The 16,970-nt window shown below is 33.6% G+C and overlaps 2 protein-coding genes across 6 annotated transcripts; one reads left to right on the top strand and one right to left on the bottom strand.

Moving 5' to 3' along the window:
• Window positions 1-8,774: 8,774 nt before the first annotated feature.
• On the bottom strand, window positions 8,775-12,029 carry LOC123215516 (serine/threonine-protein kinase 19 homolog). 5 transcript variants are annotated; one of them, XR_006502082.1, is made up of 10 exons: window positions 11,760-12,028; window positions 11,599-11,672; window positions 11,424-11,504; window positions 11,247-11,339; window positions 10,981-11,100; window positions 10,739-10,810; window positions 10,420-10,494; window positions 10,267-10,324; window positions 9,854-9,931; window positions 8,775-9,332 (listed from the first exon to the last, which is right to left on the bottom strand). XR_006502082.1 is itself a non-coding variant. In XM_044635643.1 (8 exons), exons 1-8 carry the CDS (start codon window positions 11,854-11,856, stop codon window positions 9,141-9,143), a joined length of 882 nt encoding a protein of 293 aa, XP_044491578.1. In that variant the 5' UTR covers window positions 11,857-12,027; the 3' UTR covers window positions 8,775-9,140. The 5 variants fall into 5 exon arrangements, 3 of the variants coding, with proteins under 3 accessions (XP_044491578.1, XP_044491580.1, XP_044491581.1); XR_006502083.1 differs by having other exon boundaries at window positions 9,274-9,407; XM_044635643.1 differs by lacking the exons at window positions 10,267-10,324; window positions 10,420-10,494 and having other exon boundaries at window positions 8,775-9,407; window positions 11,760-12,027.
• Window positions 12,030-13,676: 1,647 nt separating this feature from the next.
• LOC123216962 (probable methyltransferase PMT3) lies at window positions 13,677-16,925 on the top strand. Its single transcript, XM_044637669.1, has 7 exons — window positions 13,677-14,496; window positions 14,602-14,766; window positions 14,835-15,017; window positions 15,112-15,706; window positions 15,796-15,908; window positions 16,003-16,223; window positions 16,336-16,925. Exons 1-7 carry the CDS (start codon window positions 14,254-14,256, stop codon window positions 16,655-16,657), a joined length of 1,842 nt encoding a protein of 613 aa, XP_044493604.1. The 5' UTR covers window positions 13,677-14,253; the 3' UTR covers window positions 16,658-16,925.
• The last annotated feature ends 45 nt before the right edge of the window (window positions 16,926-16,970 follow it).

The following is a 16,970-nucleotide window of genomic DNA, read 5'->3' on the forward strand; positions in this document are numbered from 1 at the left end:
AAACCAATTTATTAGCAGAGAAACCCTCCAAAACACGCCTTTTTAATTTATTTCTTATATCGATACTCATTAATTATGAACTAATTTTCAAAGACACATATTATTCCTGAAGCTTACTGATCAAGGTAACCATATAATTCAATTATATATTCCCACTTTTCACGTGCCAACTTAATTAATTCATCATCAAATCAATTAATCATATTGATATGTTTACTTCCCACGTATAAACTTTCTTGTGGATACTTTCATTAAATTACTTCAGAGTTCAGACGAATTAAATTTTTTTTTCTTATAGAAAGGCTTACTTATTTTACATGTTGATTAATACTATGAAATTTCATCTTTTTAGGGATCTTCCTTAACCTGTGTGACACTGAAAATAAATATTTTTTTTTAAGCTAAACTGATTAAATATTATTCAGATTAGACAAACACAAAATCAGAAAATCTTTGTAAGGATTCCTTGTCTCTCGCTGCATCCCATCCCCATTAAAAAAAAAAAAAAAAGCCCCTTCGTTTGAATAATATAGATAATTATCAACCTAACACAGAACGAACAAAAACAAAAATTGATAATATTGCTGACAGCATTTATAATGATTTATATATTACAAGTGAAATACAGATATACATGATACAAAAAAATAATGAAGAACCGAGTGAGGCTGTATCATATGTCCTATCAGTTTGATTGTTGATCATAGAAGAAAACTTTGGATGGATGCGAAAAAGTGGACCATAGAATTGTCTATGATTGGGGGCCACAATGATGATCAAGTAGATCAGAGCCATCATTCATAGAGAGAACTTATCTTTATTAATTTGGTGATTTTTGTTTTTGAGTGAGTAATGTTATAAAGGCTTTAATAATATTGGAAATATGGACAAAATGATATTTGTCAAATTTGTATAAAATTATTGGCATACTATACAGCAATTACAAACAGATGATGACTGGACTGGGGTCACCAATCAAAATGCCACCACTTCAGATTTTGATATAATAATTCAGTTCAAATTAATTTAGTTCATAAGTATTAAATACCCTTTATACAAAAAAACAAGTCTGGTATTCTTCAACAGAACATAATATTGGTTTCTTACGAATTAAAAAGATGAGTTGTTTGAAGGATATCCACAAAATCAAATAGAGTCAACATACAATTCATCTAGTTTTCTCAAAGCGTTAAGTTATTAAGTAAGAGATGATGAATAATGATAATTAAGAGTAAAATTAAGATGATGAATCGAAAGGAAACCCACGATTAACGGGAGAGGAATGCGGCGGAAGACATGTGAGACCACAAAGAAAGGTACACGTCATAGGAAGATGACGTAGAGAGAATTATAATTGAAAAAATAAATAAACTTTGAGTACCCAAGTAAAGAAAGGTTAGACGAATGATTGAGTTTTAGGATTAGGGTTTATTTCCCAGCAGGGAATTTTGGTTAGGTGTGAGATGTGGTGATGTTAGAGAAAGAGTGACGGCTTAATATTCCTTCCGTGGGGGGCCAATTCTTACCATTGATCTCTCCTTCTATATATGTCTTCTTTTTACTTTCATACTCTTCCTTAAGTCATGGCCTCTTTCTGGGACATACCCTCATTAAGATCCATTTTTACACGCTGCTTGCCCATCAAATTTATCTATTTCTAAATCAAACAATTGATGTTACAAACATCACCACTAAGATTATTATCCCTTTTTTATATAGAATAGTGTTATGCGTTCATATTTTAATTATACAAATAAATACATATTTAATGTATTTCATCAAATAATTGAGTGTTACTTTATCTTTAATTCAAAATTATCGATCACTTGATGAGACATATTAAATATGTATCTATTTATATATTTTAAATGAGTACTTATATTGTGGGATTTGCATTAATAATTATTTCTTGGTGGGCCAACTTAATTAATTCCATAAACATGACCATTGTCTAATGTTCATTGGCAACTTGTTCTTGATTGAAGAATCATGGATTTAATATTTTAAGTTTTTGAATGATATTGAAAGATAACATGTATTTCTACAATAAGTAGACAGCAACATATCTTTTAAGTTTATACGTTCATGGCAATATAAATATTTAATTGGGAACTGCTTCCTTATTTGCAGCAAGAAAAAACAATACTTTTGATTAATTTTTACCCTAAAAAAGTAGTTTTGGATGTGTTGGCGTCGGGCAACTTTTGCCTTAAAGATTAGCTTCTTAGCTTTTGTGCTTCGATTCCCTTTTGTCAAAAAGAAAAAGCATGTCGTTTCACTTTTGAATTTTGTGTTATTCGATAAGATTTTTATATCATACAGTGGTGTATAGATAAATATGTATCATCAGATAACGTTTCCCTTCTATCAGTATCCTTAGTGATCAATAAGCATTGTCTTGCCTTGCCTAAATTAATCAACGGTTGGGGTACAATCTTCAATACCAAACGTAGATCCTGATATTAAATGAATTGTCTTCACGTACATAAATAGAGTTCAAAGTTTAAAAATCTTTTCAATCAGCAAATAAATGAACTCAATCGATCATACATTTTATATTATTGGATGTTTCTGATAAGAATATGATAATAACTATTACAGAAGAAAAAGTAATTATTAAAGTAGGAAAGTCTAAATGACAAGAAACTAGATACCTCTTTGTCAACAAAGCTATCGTAGCAGCAGCAGGCAGCCATCAAAGGTAATTTTCAAACAGTAAATTTGAAGGTGATTTGGCATAAAATGGCGCTCTCAATGGCTACATGATTAGTCGGACAGACTGCACAATTTCCAACTTTATGTCTCTTTCAAAGTTTTAAAATTAAAAATACATCAAAAGATTCGGATGATAACTTCAAAACGTGGGAAATTGTTATCTACAAGTATAAGCTAGCGACATTGCTCCTGGATGTGATTGAATCACTATTATAATAAACTTTTTCTCCGGCATCTACAGTATTATCAACGCCTTCTTCCTCCCTTCAAAACACGGTTTTTGCAGCAATGGCGGCCAGTCTTTTCTGGGTTAATTCTCAAGACAAATGAAAACAAAAAAGCTTTTAGGATTTGACCACCCCACCCTTATTGCGTAGCAGGGTTCTTGTGGCGACAAATGGCTGAGATGATTGAGTGAGGAGGCTAGCGTGTGTGAGGAGGCTGAGTTGATGACTTACATACATGCCAGTGCCAGCTTTTAACAATTTTTGCGCCGCAAACGTGTGTGAGCCACAACTGAGAGACCAAGAGATCACAGAACATAATTTCGAAAAAATATATATATAATTGAATAGATCCAGATGATGGTTTGGTTTGGCAGAGGTGATTTGTTTGTAGAAATATAATTAACGTGGATGAGATGGGCTCCCTTCTATTATTAGGTTGAAACGCAAATGCATGGATGATTAATAATTAAATTAACAATAAAGCTCCTTTTCCCTTAATGTATCTAAATCGTCATAGCTTTCTTGTTGCGTTTGAAAGCTATGTTCTAACTGAAAAATCTTTCTCTCTTTATGGTTTTATCAAATTGCAGTTTTGGTTTAGACTTTAGTTTCTGGCTCATGTTTTCACCTTCTCTCTCGTACAATAATAGAGATCTATTGCCTGTCACTTCCACCAAAGATAGCTTAGAATCCGTGATCTTTAAGTTAAAACGAGACTTCTCACATACATTTCGGTTAAGATTCACTCCCTATGCGCATTTACTAATTGAATAAGCACAAAAACAAGGCCATGGTGCTATGCATTTCCGAAACGTTTTCATTTATAAAAACCTAAAACTAGCTACGAAATGTTTCAAACACATTTAAGAAATATAAAAAAAAGTAAAACACGGTTTCTTTTTCTTAGTTTTTAATCGATTAAAAATCAATTTCATATTTTACTATCCTTTACAATTTCAAACTTTAACTTTAATTTTTTTTTTTTACCATGTTAAAACTCATCTATTTATCATATCTAATAATTTCGCCAACTATTGATAAATATTGTAGAGATTAATTTTGTCAAATCTGATATACTCTGTTTATTGAATTGTTATTAATAGACTAATTTAATTGAGTGTAAAATTTATTGTTACTAAAAAGTAATTGTATTTAAAAAAAAAAATTCGTATTGCTGTATTTTTTTAAAGAGATTACTAAAAAGTAATCTCTCTCTCTCTCTCTCTCTCTCTATATATATATATATATATATATATATATATATATATATATATATATATATATATGCATGCAAATGGACCTACGAATTCTTGTAAGTATATGTGATAACACTAATATTTGCAATTATCAAATAATAATTAGTTTGGACTAGTCTGCATGAATGATCCGGATAGATCAAGGCTTGATTGGATTTAGCATATTGATTTAACATTAGAAGCCACGTATCCCTAAATCACAACCAATTATTATTCAAAACTTCAATTCCGTCACCTGCTTCATTAGGTCGGTAGGTGGCTAGAATTAGGCTTTCCCTTCAAACAAACCATCTTGATTGAGCCCACTGTTCGTTTTCGTTGTGCTTGTGGATAATTAACTTGTTTTCAATTTAATTAATCTGTTTACTTAAAATTAATCCTAATTTACCCAACTCCAATATCTACATATATAATATTTAGCTAGAGATTCGACTCGACTGATTCTCAACATTTAACCTGTGTTATTTATGTACACCACATGACATCTAAGAGAATAAAGAGTCTTGATCACTATATAAATTATTAATTTGCACAGAATCTATACTTTATCTTTCTCTTTTTTTTCTAATCTCATCTAAAGATAGACTAATCAGAAATCTGATGTGACCTTATATAATTAAAGATTAATAAGCCAACAAGTTTCCCATCTTCATCATCTCTGCAAATTATAGCAAATTAAAATACATTCCCAAGAGGCTAATAAAATTTCTCATTTGCTTGCACGACATTTTTTATATGGCTTTTTTAAATTAAGTTTTGCATGCACCAATATTATGACCTAAGGTCAATAGATTTATTTTGTCTTAAAATGACTCTAATCTTTTATCAGTTTGTACAGTAATAGTTTAGCCTCTCTTAAACGTGTTCTTCTAACTAACCACAATATGTATGTCCCATGGTTAGAACGCCCCAACAAGTGACAACAAAACTATATACGCTCACTCTTAAACACGCTTACCGACCTTGAGATGAGACACTAACCCTATACTCGACTGTTCTGTCCCTTTAAGTTTCTGCCATTATCAGCCTGATAGATTCAATGCTCTTCAACTACGTTTCAAACAAACAATCTTATATATCTAACTAATTCTCTCTTTTATATAAAAATATGCTTATAATCCAGTCAAATATTTAGCCCTTTTGTTTCAGCTTGATTTATGCTTCAAAACTATCCTTAGCAGACAAGAAATTAAAACAAAGATATTCTTTCAGCATGCAGTAACGTATTTACGTGGCTCTGAGGAGGAAAGATTGAGGGAACTGATTGATTGTGATGCATTTCAATTTATCCTTTTTTTAACCCACAACCACAAGAAAACTCTAATCACCATTCTACGCAGAAAGATCTCTCAACAGTGCAATGATGCCAAAGTTTTCTTTTCTTTTCTTTTTTATTTTTTGAACAAGCCACTTAGATTCCATTATCTTCTAATTAAAATCTTTATGTTCTTATCATGCATCTTACTGGCATATTCCCCCAAGTCTTCGCCAAAACTTTTCTTTCTTACTAGCTAGTGTTGAAACTAAGTTTCGTGGAAATACGTTCTGTTAAAAGTGTAAATAATCCAAGCAGCCATATCTGACATTCCATTCCATTCCATCCTCCTTTTTATATGAAGAATATTGCTTGCTTACAGATATTTTGGTCATAGAATTCTGCACATGTTAACCAAGCTTCAACACAATTATATAATGAATATTTTTCTTTAAAATTAAGCTATACATTCATTTAGTGCCAAATTCTTTAAGTTAATTTATTATTATAACCTGCCCTTCTTCTTTTTTTTTTTTCGCACGATTAGGAAAACCAACTTTATAATGTGTGTGTCATCGTCAAATAGTTATATTTAATCTCTCAAGGAGGAAAGAGATGAAGATTAACATTTAATAGGTGAGGAAGAAACCCTACCAGACTGGCAGCCCCATGACAAATTATTAATGTAAAAGTGATAGTCGAAATTCCAGCCCCATGTTCAATTATTGGCACCACACACAGCGATGTGGCCGTTTCGCCAATTAGCTCTTTTTCCTACAAAGGGCCGAATAACCGTTTCCTACCCCAAATTTAATGACAAGACAAAAGTTCATCCTTTCCCGGCCCCAGATCTGTTAAATTCGTTAATAAATTTTATTCATTATTTTATAAAATCTTTTAAAAGACAAAGTTACCCTCTATATTTACTGAAGCTAAATAATGATTATCCCAAAAAAAATTTATAAAATTTTTAGCACCCTGTTTTTCTCTTAATGTTGCCACTCATGCATCGTTGTCACTCCATCTTTCAACTTCCTAACTCTATGTGACAAGGTTGTTTCGCTCTAATCACATCTTCAACCATGTGTACACCTTTTTTGTGTTGTTATCTTTATTCATCGTTGATTCGATTTAGATTTGTTATATCTCACTCAAATTTTTCGTACACTTCTCACTTAGATATGTTACTAACAAGTCTTATTTTAGTTGATTTTATTGTTTCCACCAACCTTTAACATGCCTCACCACTTGCACAAGACCCTAGCAAGTATAGATTCATTGCTTCCCCCATGGGTATTTCCAAGGTTAAGAAATGAGAACGGAGAAAGGAAAAAAAAATAAGATTGGAAGAAAAAAATATAAAGTAAATAAAGTTAACATATAATTTGTTTGTACTATTAAGGATGTACGTCATACTCAATTTATTATATATATTGTAAAAAGTGAAATATCTTTTGACTATTAGAATTAATGTCTCACTTTATATTGAGACAAATTATCATTTGGTCATCTTTAAATTAAGACATTATTACTGATCAATATTTAAGTTGATGTACCAACTTAAGCCACTTGTAAAAGGACTTGTAGCTGTAAGAGCCTGAGCTTAATGAGCCTGCGCATGGCCGCTCCTTGCAAGATGACTTTATGAGATGCCACACAAACGGAGACTCCGGGAGTAATCTTCTCCGGATATAGCAAAACCGGGAACATAATTAAATTAAGCCAGAAATTACCCTACGTCTTATCTTGTAAGAATGAGTAAAATGGATGTTGAAGGCAGATGGCAGAGAGGCTCTTCAGTATTAATGAATTGTTCAACCTCAATCATAAGAATCTTTTTAATGTTGGGCGATGATGATACCTCACTGTCTTTTGTTACTTTGGTTTGATAATTAAGTGGAAGCGAATTGAGTTTTCTAGAAACATGGTCCCTCAAGCGACAATAATTCAACCATGGCTGGTCCAATGACGTGGAGCTGCCGAAACCCGGCCCGCCCTCATCGAACTCTTGTCAATCACTCTCAATTTGCCCAATTCATTACATTGAATTCTCAATCAAGCCTATTGCTATCACAACTTCACTTTGACTACGACCCTAACCAAGCATCTAATTAATGCATTATTCAACTAGTTAATTAGTTTTCCCACAAAAAATTAAGGTTGTAAAACAAATTTTATTTCATTAAAATGGGTTTTCGACGGATCAGATTCAGAATGAATGTCCTGCGCTGCCCCCACAACCACCACCCGTCATGTCATTCTTTAATCTGATTCAATTCTGTGTCCCGCTCTAAAGCTCTAATTGAGCCACTGATGCTTGTCACTTTGCCATAAATTTGTTTTCACTTGTTTTATACGTGACCGGGATTGTGCCTACATCAAATGATACTGTTTACTGCTTATATGACTTCTACTGTTTTTGTCTACCGCCCAGGTGTTTGGTATTGCAATAATTGAATCAGAATTTCTGTATTATATTCAAGACAATATTATAAGCATATTAAATAATCTTTGCAATTTGCCACAACACCAATTGACGCAGGGTTAGAGTGCCAAAAAAAGGCAACTTCCGTGAAATGTAAATTTGAAAAGCCTAAAAATTGACTCTCTCTCTCTCTCTCTCTCTCTCTCTCTCTCTCTCTATATATATATATATATATATATATAAAGCAAAAAAGAGCACTAATTTAATTAACATCCCCATAACTTTTGCATATAAAATGGTTGAAATTTTAAACTCCAGATCCCAAACTTCTCAAATTTTTTGGGCCCCTTACTCAGTTAAGTCTCCACACTCAAACTGAATACCCCAACCCACTGAGAATCATACTGAAACTGAAAACCTCTTCTGATCCATCTAAATTATCAGTCTGCCTATATTGTTTGTACAAACTTATTTGTACAATCTGATATGACAACTTATAATTAAATTATATAAGCATTTATTTTTTTCACACTTCAAAATTACCAAATCAAATGTTAATATTTCAATTTGTATAAATAAATTTACACAATTTATTTATACATGTAACATTACTCCTAAATTATATGCTTTTATAAATAGACACATATATTCCTTTTAATCGAAAAACTTATTTTCCTCAAAGCATAACCATTCTTCATCTAGCTCAGCCATTTATATCAACAATAAACAAAATGAAGAGAAGCCAACTTACTGACACGCAACACATGAAACTAGTATAGCAGTGTTGAGAATGACTGGAAATTCTGATTATGGCACAAAAAATAGTGGAGTTATGTACAATAAAATATTCTAGAACAGACTTTCTGCCATGGTTCTTTAGGAGGACTATGATAAGATGCTGCATAAATGACCTGAAGTGCTTTTATTGTTGAATCTCCCAGAGTTTCAATTAAACATTGAGAAGTTACAACTTGGTTCTAAATAATCAAAGTAACAAATAATAAATGATACAAGACCCAGAAAGAGAAAAAAAGACACTCGCACCATCTTACCTTCATGATGCTGATGCAGATGATCGCCTGAAATCCATTTTTGGATCTCAGTTTGTCAACCTCAAGAAGCATTGTACACGTTTAAGTGTTAATTTATAAAATGAATCAAAGCTAATTATTCTTAAAGAATGAGCAAGTGAAACCTCTTCTCATGATTGACAGGCAAAAGAGGAATATCACAAACCAATAGGAACTGGTATCTTCCTATGTTTAGTCTTTTAAAACCCGAACAACTAAACCAGTTGGTGCATGACTGGTTTTGAGGTTACCAGATCCAATCAAGTCACGAAGGTGAAATCTCATATCCAGTGGAGAGAATCGAAGTCGCTTCTTCTCTAGAGGAGCCAACATCATCTCTTTGTATCTTCTGCGGTTTAGTAAAGAAAGAAGTTCCTTTCTTCCCTGGATTGATAGTGAAAGAATAAATAAATTTATCTGACATTTGAACAGAAGAAAACACCATCGCCACATGCCACACTGTGCAATGAAACAATTTGTTAAACCCAGATAGCATTCGGGCAAATTTTCACTTTGTACTCTCGCTTTTGAAAAGCTAATTTTTACAATTATCCCTTTCTCTACATTGTATGAGTGGTAATTTACTAATTATTTTGTTGCATTTTTGCCTTTAAAATTTGAGAGGAAAACACTTTTAAATGCAAACCCAATGGTGTCCTAATTATTAAAAAATTAACACAACTCCATTTGAGAACTAATACTCAAAATGAGCACCTTTCTGTAGTTTGCTTCGATTACAACATAGCGCTCATGTTCAATTTCTATGCCTATGCCAAGGACCATAGGAGCCTTGGAAGTTACTTCCTAGGTTGTAGTCCAAACAAATATATACCTGCTGAGTGAATAAACGAACAAATACTTCCTATATCTAGCACTAAGTAAAGAAATAAAAAGCCTCCACATACCTGAGAAAGGCCCTTCAGTACTGAACCAATATTAGGAATTGCAAACCAGTACATGTTTGGATCAATTAGTTGGCGAGTCTACAAAGCACAAGTCAGTACAGAAACCATCAATGTCATTGGGGGCAAAAAATAAAATAAAAAAATGTTGAAGAAAAGTAAAATTATATAAGATATATTTGGGAAATTGAGAACAATTACAATTAACTGGCTATTCCATATTATACAAGTTAAATGGTTAGTGACACATTTATATATTTCTAACTTAAGTTTTCTATCATACATTAGCAGTAAATCACCCTGAAATATCATCTAGCTTAGTGAACTTGACCAAGGGAGCCTCAAACCTGCTCCAACTACAACAAATACAGGAAACTTACAATAAATAAATCTAAATTACCAAAAAAAGTACTTACAATAAATAAGTCTAGTTACGGTTGTATGATATAACCAGACTGTTGGAAAGCTTAAGCACTGAACAAATAAAACAAGAGGATGTCATGGAAAGCAAGTATCTAAGAACTGTGAAGACAAAAATGCATATGACATCCACTATATGAAGTACATACATATGAGGCACATTTGGGATAGATGTAGAAGGACAAAACTCCATGTACTCTCCCGGAAAATTCCTGTATTTCCCTCTAATCCATTAAGGTAAATAGCAAGGTTCAGATTTCAATCACTGCAACAATTTGACGGACTTACATTTTCATTTAAAAGCCTCCATGCATCATAATTCAAAATTGTTTAATTCTTCCCAAACAAATGGTGCATATTGGATCATACCGCAAAAGAGCCAACAAAATACACAACAAACAGTCAAGGAATTCAAACTGCCGCAACAATTTAATAGATTAAAGAGAAGACAAATTTCAGTTCACTTACAAGAAGTCCAGCATTAATCAATAGGGAGATGTGCTCATCCTTCACCTTTCCACCAAGTGATAGGAGTGAACACTGCAGAAACCAGCAAAACCATAAAAATTGAAGTAAACATGCACCTATTAGGGATTTTTTGAGTTAAGTTGAATTAGTTATACTTAATAAAGGATTATCAATAGGAATTGACATAAGAAGTGAAGCAAAACGAATGAACAACATAAGCGATTGACTTCATAACCACTCACTAGCTCTTGATGCTCAACACTAGGCTCAAGCTTGGAATCAATGACATGTTCTCTAAACCACTCAAAAACTTCAACATCGCCCTGCTTCTTTTCTTTAATTCTTTTCACAGCACGCTCTATCTACGCATGAATTTCAATGACAAGGTAAAACATTGTTTCCCATTTTTTTAAAAAAAAAAAAGAACATGACATTGAACGGTATTCGCCCACAAGTTAGTAACAAATCAAACCTAAATTTTTATCAGTCAGAAATTCAATTGAAGAACCTGATTCAGATAGTCATCCAAAAACATTATAGCATGATCATCTTGTCCCGTATTTAGTTTGAAAACGCGCAATACTTTCTCCCTCCTCAGAGACTACACAAACCAATTTCAAACTCAAAATATAACCAGTCAAATGAACCTAGGTTTTTATAAAACTTCACAATCACAGAACAATACCTCTAATTCTCTATCCACTTGTGTTCTGTCCTCTACACTACTGTATAATTGCGATTTTAAAATGAACGGTTGAATTGAGACCTGAAAAAAAAAACCACATTGGTGATTCAACGACTTAATTGAGCTTGTAAGAAACTTGTAAATCACTTTATGCGCGAAATTAATATAGCGTAACCTTGTCAATGTGCGGGAACTGAGCTCGGATTATGCGAAGCGCCACCAAAGTGTCACTAAAAGTAAGACTCTCCTCTGCATTCATCAATAATTTCAATTGAAAATACATAAAAAAAAAAAAAAGTCAAGAAATAGATTATTAGGAGAAAAATTGGATAGTACCGAGTGAAAAAGTAGAATCATCGCGGCTGCTTTCAGCTTCGATGTCTTCGTCTCGTTGGCGTTTTCTCGTTTTGGATGAATTTGAAATATTGTTCATCCTGTGAGTCCCAGACTTACACCATACCTGTCCCGGCTACACGGATATTGACTCGCTTTTGTTTTCAACGCGAGTTGGGGATTGGAATCTAGACTCGGTGCTTCGTGGCGGTTCAGCCTGACTGCTTCCAGCTCGCGGTTTAAATGTACTTTCCTTCCAAAACGACCTGCGTTTTAATGAGTACTGACTCAATAAATAAGTAAATAACGTTGGCCTTCATTAACTCCGGAAAAAGTACAATTACACCCACTTGATTTAAATAAGAAACCTTGACCTCCTTTTACTGGAATCTCCCAGGATTCCCTTTCACCCACCAACTCTACACTATGTTGGTGAGATCTAATAAATTGCTAAAAACACAAATATACCCTGAGATAGCAATTATTACAATATAACGAGAATTAGATAAAACACAAAAATAAATAAATATAAAATATATTTTTTAACGTGGTGTGATTTGATGATATTCTAGATCCCCAAATAGTATTCGTAAATGCGATTGTAATTAAATCATACATAAAATGATAAAATTTGATAAAATAATATTTTTAAAATCGATTGTGGTCAAATCATATTATCCAATCAAAAATAGAATTTTAAGTGATTAATATCCAAATTGGTGAAGGAAATTATTTATTTGTATTTTTAATGATATTAGTAATATTAATCCTTTAATATATATTCAATAAACGAAAGAAAATATTTTTCATTGCTAATATATGAATTTTAACAATGGATGGAAAATTTTTTTTTTGAAAATACAAAGGTGGCAAACCTGGGATGAAAATGAATTATTCATGTGATTAAAATATGAAGTTTCTATTTTTTTAAAATCTCATCAGAAGGAGAAAAGTATTGAAAAATAATAATAAAAAATTAAAAATTCCAGATTCATAATTTTTATATAGGAATAATGGTATATTCTTATATAATTAAATATTATTTTATTTTTAATTTTTAACTATTTAATCATATATGAATAGATATATACATTTTTTTTTATGTACAAAACTTACTCATAAAAAATATATACAGTTAATAATTTTATCAAAAAAAAAAAGTGTCTAACTCCTATATTTCACGTAAAATAGCTGTCGTTACTCATATCTTCATGATAATCACCTGCAAAATTTTAGGATAATGCAAAATCTTATACGAATTTTCTCATATATCTATCTATCTATGAATTCAAGACAGAGAAGATATAGCTATGGAGGTAGAGTGTCTGTATATGTAAGGAGAAGACAATGAAATATAAAAGTTGAATGTTGTGGATACATGGAAGATTGACAAATTCCAATTTCATAGCTAATTTTAACTGACAAGAACATCTAACGGAAGAATCGATATCCTACACTATCACCACACACGCATGCCCACAAAAGCGTCTACATTTTTTGAGACTTGTCACAAAAAATTCCATCTCCTTCTTCACTTCAGATCTCTCTTAATGCTTTTACTTCTTATTTTCTCTCTATTACAGGTATATTTCTATTCGTTTCAGATCTCACTGGCTTTTCAGGTCAAAATCTCTTCTTTTTTTACGTTGCACGGTGTTGTTTCATTGTCGTTTTCCTACATTCATTGCAACTATATGAACTTCGAACAATGCCGACTTGTTTTCGTTTCCTTGAGTGGGCTTGAATTATGAAATTGTCAACTGGGTGACTGGGTCTATTCAATCTCTTTCGAAGCTTAATTTTGCGGTGTCATCTTCGCATTGTAGCTGGCAACTGTCGGTCTGCTATTGCTTTATACTTGTCAATGCATTATTATTGTTGTTTTCCTTAGTCAGACTTATGTCCTTTTTAACATGGTCATTTCTCAGTTTTGATAGAATTTATTCAACCTTTTTCGTATAGATACTCCCTTTTGTCTCTTTTATCTCTTTTTATGATATGTACTAGTGCCTTTTAGATTCTTTTGTTTAGTTAATGCCATAATCTTTGTCAGTCTCTGTCTCTTAGTCGTTGCATTGTATATAATAGTTGTGTAAATTTCACATCATTCTCTCGTTTGATCAAGCTATGAGGGTAATGTTCTTCTCTCTTTTTCAATTATAAAATGTGTTCATTTGGCCAATTTGGGACCGAGTTTAGTCTTTGGATGAGTTAATGAAGCTTGGTTGTTTTATGGGTGATTCTGGTTTCAGAGCTTTTCTCGGTTGAAACATTCTGTTAATTGACACTTCTGATTTTTGTTGATTTACATTTCCGCAGCGTTGTTCATCAGTAGGTTTAACATAATTTGGTCAAATTCGAAGAATTTGAAGGGAAACATTCTATTTGAAAACTTTGGCCGGGGCCAGATTTTGTTTTGGGTTTTCAATATTCTACATGTTGCAGTCGAAGTAGAAGGCAGATTTCCTTTTGGTGCTTAGGGTTAGAATAAATAATAATGAGGGGGAGATCTGCTGAAACTCAAAAGAAGCGATTAGTCACTTGGGTAGTAGTTTTGGTGACCATTTGTGTTGTACTTTATATGTATCTTCAAAACCATAGCTCTTCTGCAGTAACTTATGGTAGAAAATCTTTGAGGAAATTTGGTTCCTCATATTGGGGTGGCGATGAAGATACTGATGATTCTTCCACCAAATTAATTGAATATGTAGATGATGGTCATCTACTAAGAAGTATTCCGGTGAGCAATCTGATGACAAGCTAAATATCTCTAACCCAGGTTCTTATATTGGTCTCTGTGTGTATATATTGAACTAACATCAGCCTCTGTTGTTGCATATGGAAGGTTTGTGATAATCGGCATACTGAACTGATTCCTTGCCTAGACAGGAACTATATGTTTCAATCAAGATTGAAACTGGATCTCTCTGTGATGGAGCATTACGAGAGACATTGCCCACCACCTGAGAAGCGCTTCAATTGCTTGATTCCTCCTCCACCAGGGTACAAGGTGAGATTCAGTTATGAAAACAAGGAAAAATGAAGTGTTAAGTATTTTACTAACCTTGATGGTTACAGATCCCAATCAAGTGGCCCAAGAGCAGAGATGAGGTATGGAAGGTAAACATACCTCATACACACCTGGCTACAGAAAAGTCTGACCAGAATTGGATGGTTGTCAAAGGTGACAAAATTTTTTTTCCAGCGGGAGGAACTCACTTTCACTATGGAGCTGATAAGTATATTTATTCACTAGCCCGTGTGAGTCAAGTTGATTGACCCTTTGCAGAGGAAAAACACGTTATGATCATTTCAATTCAATAAATGACTCTCTCTTTCTTCTGTATGATAACAGATGCTGAGGTTTCCACACAACAGAATAAACAACAGGGGAAAAATCCGGACAGTTTTGGATGTTGGGTGTGGGGTTGCAAGTTTTGGAGGATACCTGCTTTCTTCTGATGTTTTAACAATGTCATTAGCCCCCAATGATGTACATGAAAACCAAATCCAATTTGCCTTAGAGAGAGGGATTCCTGCATATCTTGGTGTTCTAGGGACAAAGAGACTTCCTTACCCAAGTAGATCTTTTGAATTTTCACATTGTTCTCGCTGTAGGATTGATTGGCTTCAAAGGAATGGAATTCTTCTTCTTGAGCTGGATAGGGTACTCCGGCCTGGCGGTTATTTTGCCTACTCGTCTCCAGAGGCCTATGCACAGGATGAAGAAGATCTGACAATTTGGAAACAAATGAGCGCCTTTGTGGAAAAAATGTGTTGGAAAATAGCTGCAAAACATGACCAAACGGTTATATGGGTTAAACCTCTGACCAACGATTGCTACATGGAAAGAACACCAGGCACTGAACCTCCACTGTGCAGATCTGATGAAGATCCAGATGATGTGTGGGGTGTGCCAATGGAAGCCTGCCTCACTTCTTACTCTGACCGTAAGTGACATTGCCTCTGTTTGCATGTATAAGATCAGAAGTTCAAAATGCTGCAATTAATTCTTCCTTTTTTGTTGGCCTTTGACTAGAAATGCATAGAGCAAGAGGCAGTGGGTTGGCTCCTTGGCCTGCTCGCTTGACAACTCCTCCTCCCCGTCTAGCTGAAATTGGCTATTCTAAGCAAATGTTTGAAACGGACTTGGTAATCTATCAGGAATTTTCCATCACAGTTTTTTTTCTCTCAATGACTATTATGGCATGTAAGTCAGGTGGGTAATATGATTAATGCATTGCAGGAACTTTGGCAGCAAAGAGTGGGACATTATTGGAGTCTTTTGAGCTCAAAGATTGAGCCAAATACACTAAGGAATATAATGGACCTGAAGGCGCACATTGGTTCCTTTGCAGCTTCTCTGAAGAACGAAGACGTCTGGGTTATGAATGTGGTGCCTGAAAATGGACCAAACACTCTCAAGATAATATATGACAGAGGTTTGATAGGCGTTTTGCATAACTGGTACGTATAAAAATTGAAATTACTCCTACTTGACCATTCTTGATTTTCCTGAGGGAGAAGAAAGCTAAGCTTCTTAAATGATGACGGCTCCATCATGCTAAGCAATTTACAGGTGTGAGGCATTTTCAACCTATCCAAGAACTTATGATCTGCTGCATGCTTGGAATATCTTGTCTGATATTGAAAAAAAAGGCTGTAGTGCGGAGGATCTATTGATGGAGATTGATCGAATACTGCAGCCTAGCGGTTTCATTATTGTGCGGGATAAGCCACCGGTGGTGGAGTTGATAAAGAAATATCTACTTGCATTACACTGGGAAGAAGTAGCAACAGCTGATTCCAACGGGGAATCACAACAATATGAAGATGACATAATCTTTATAATTCAAAAGAAGATGTGGCTTACTAGTGAAAGCCTTAGGGATTCAGAGTAAGAAGGTGAGTATTCTCTTGCCTCGTTCAAACAAAAGCATTGCGGGGCTTGATGTTGCCCAAACCGTGCTGCTGGTGCCACAAGTGATTAGCTTTGATGCTTTTGCTCACTAGTCAAATAACCTTCATTGGGTCAGTCATATTTTAAGATGATTAAATGTTTTACCATAGATAAAGCTCGTATAGGGAAATGTCGCAATCCTTTGAATAGTATTATTATTATTATTATCCCTTTTTTTAATGGAACAAAGGAAATCAAAATGAATATAGAAAAATACACCTCAAGTGGTAAAAGAAAACATGCCAGGACATAAA

Source organism: Mangifera indica, chromosome 5, assembly GCF_011075055.1.
Source record: "Mangifera indica cultivar Alphonso chromosome 5, CATAS_Mindica_2.1, whole genome shotgun sequence".
In the NCBI taxonomy this organism is placed as follows: domain Eukaryota; kingdom Viridiplantae; phylum Streptophyta; class Magnoliopsida; order Sapindales; family Anacardiaceae; genus Mangifera; species Mangifera indica.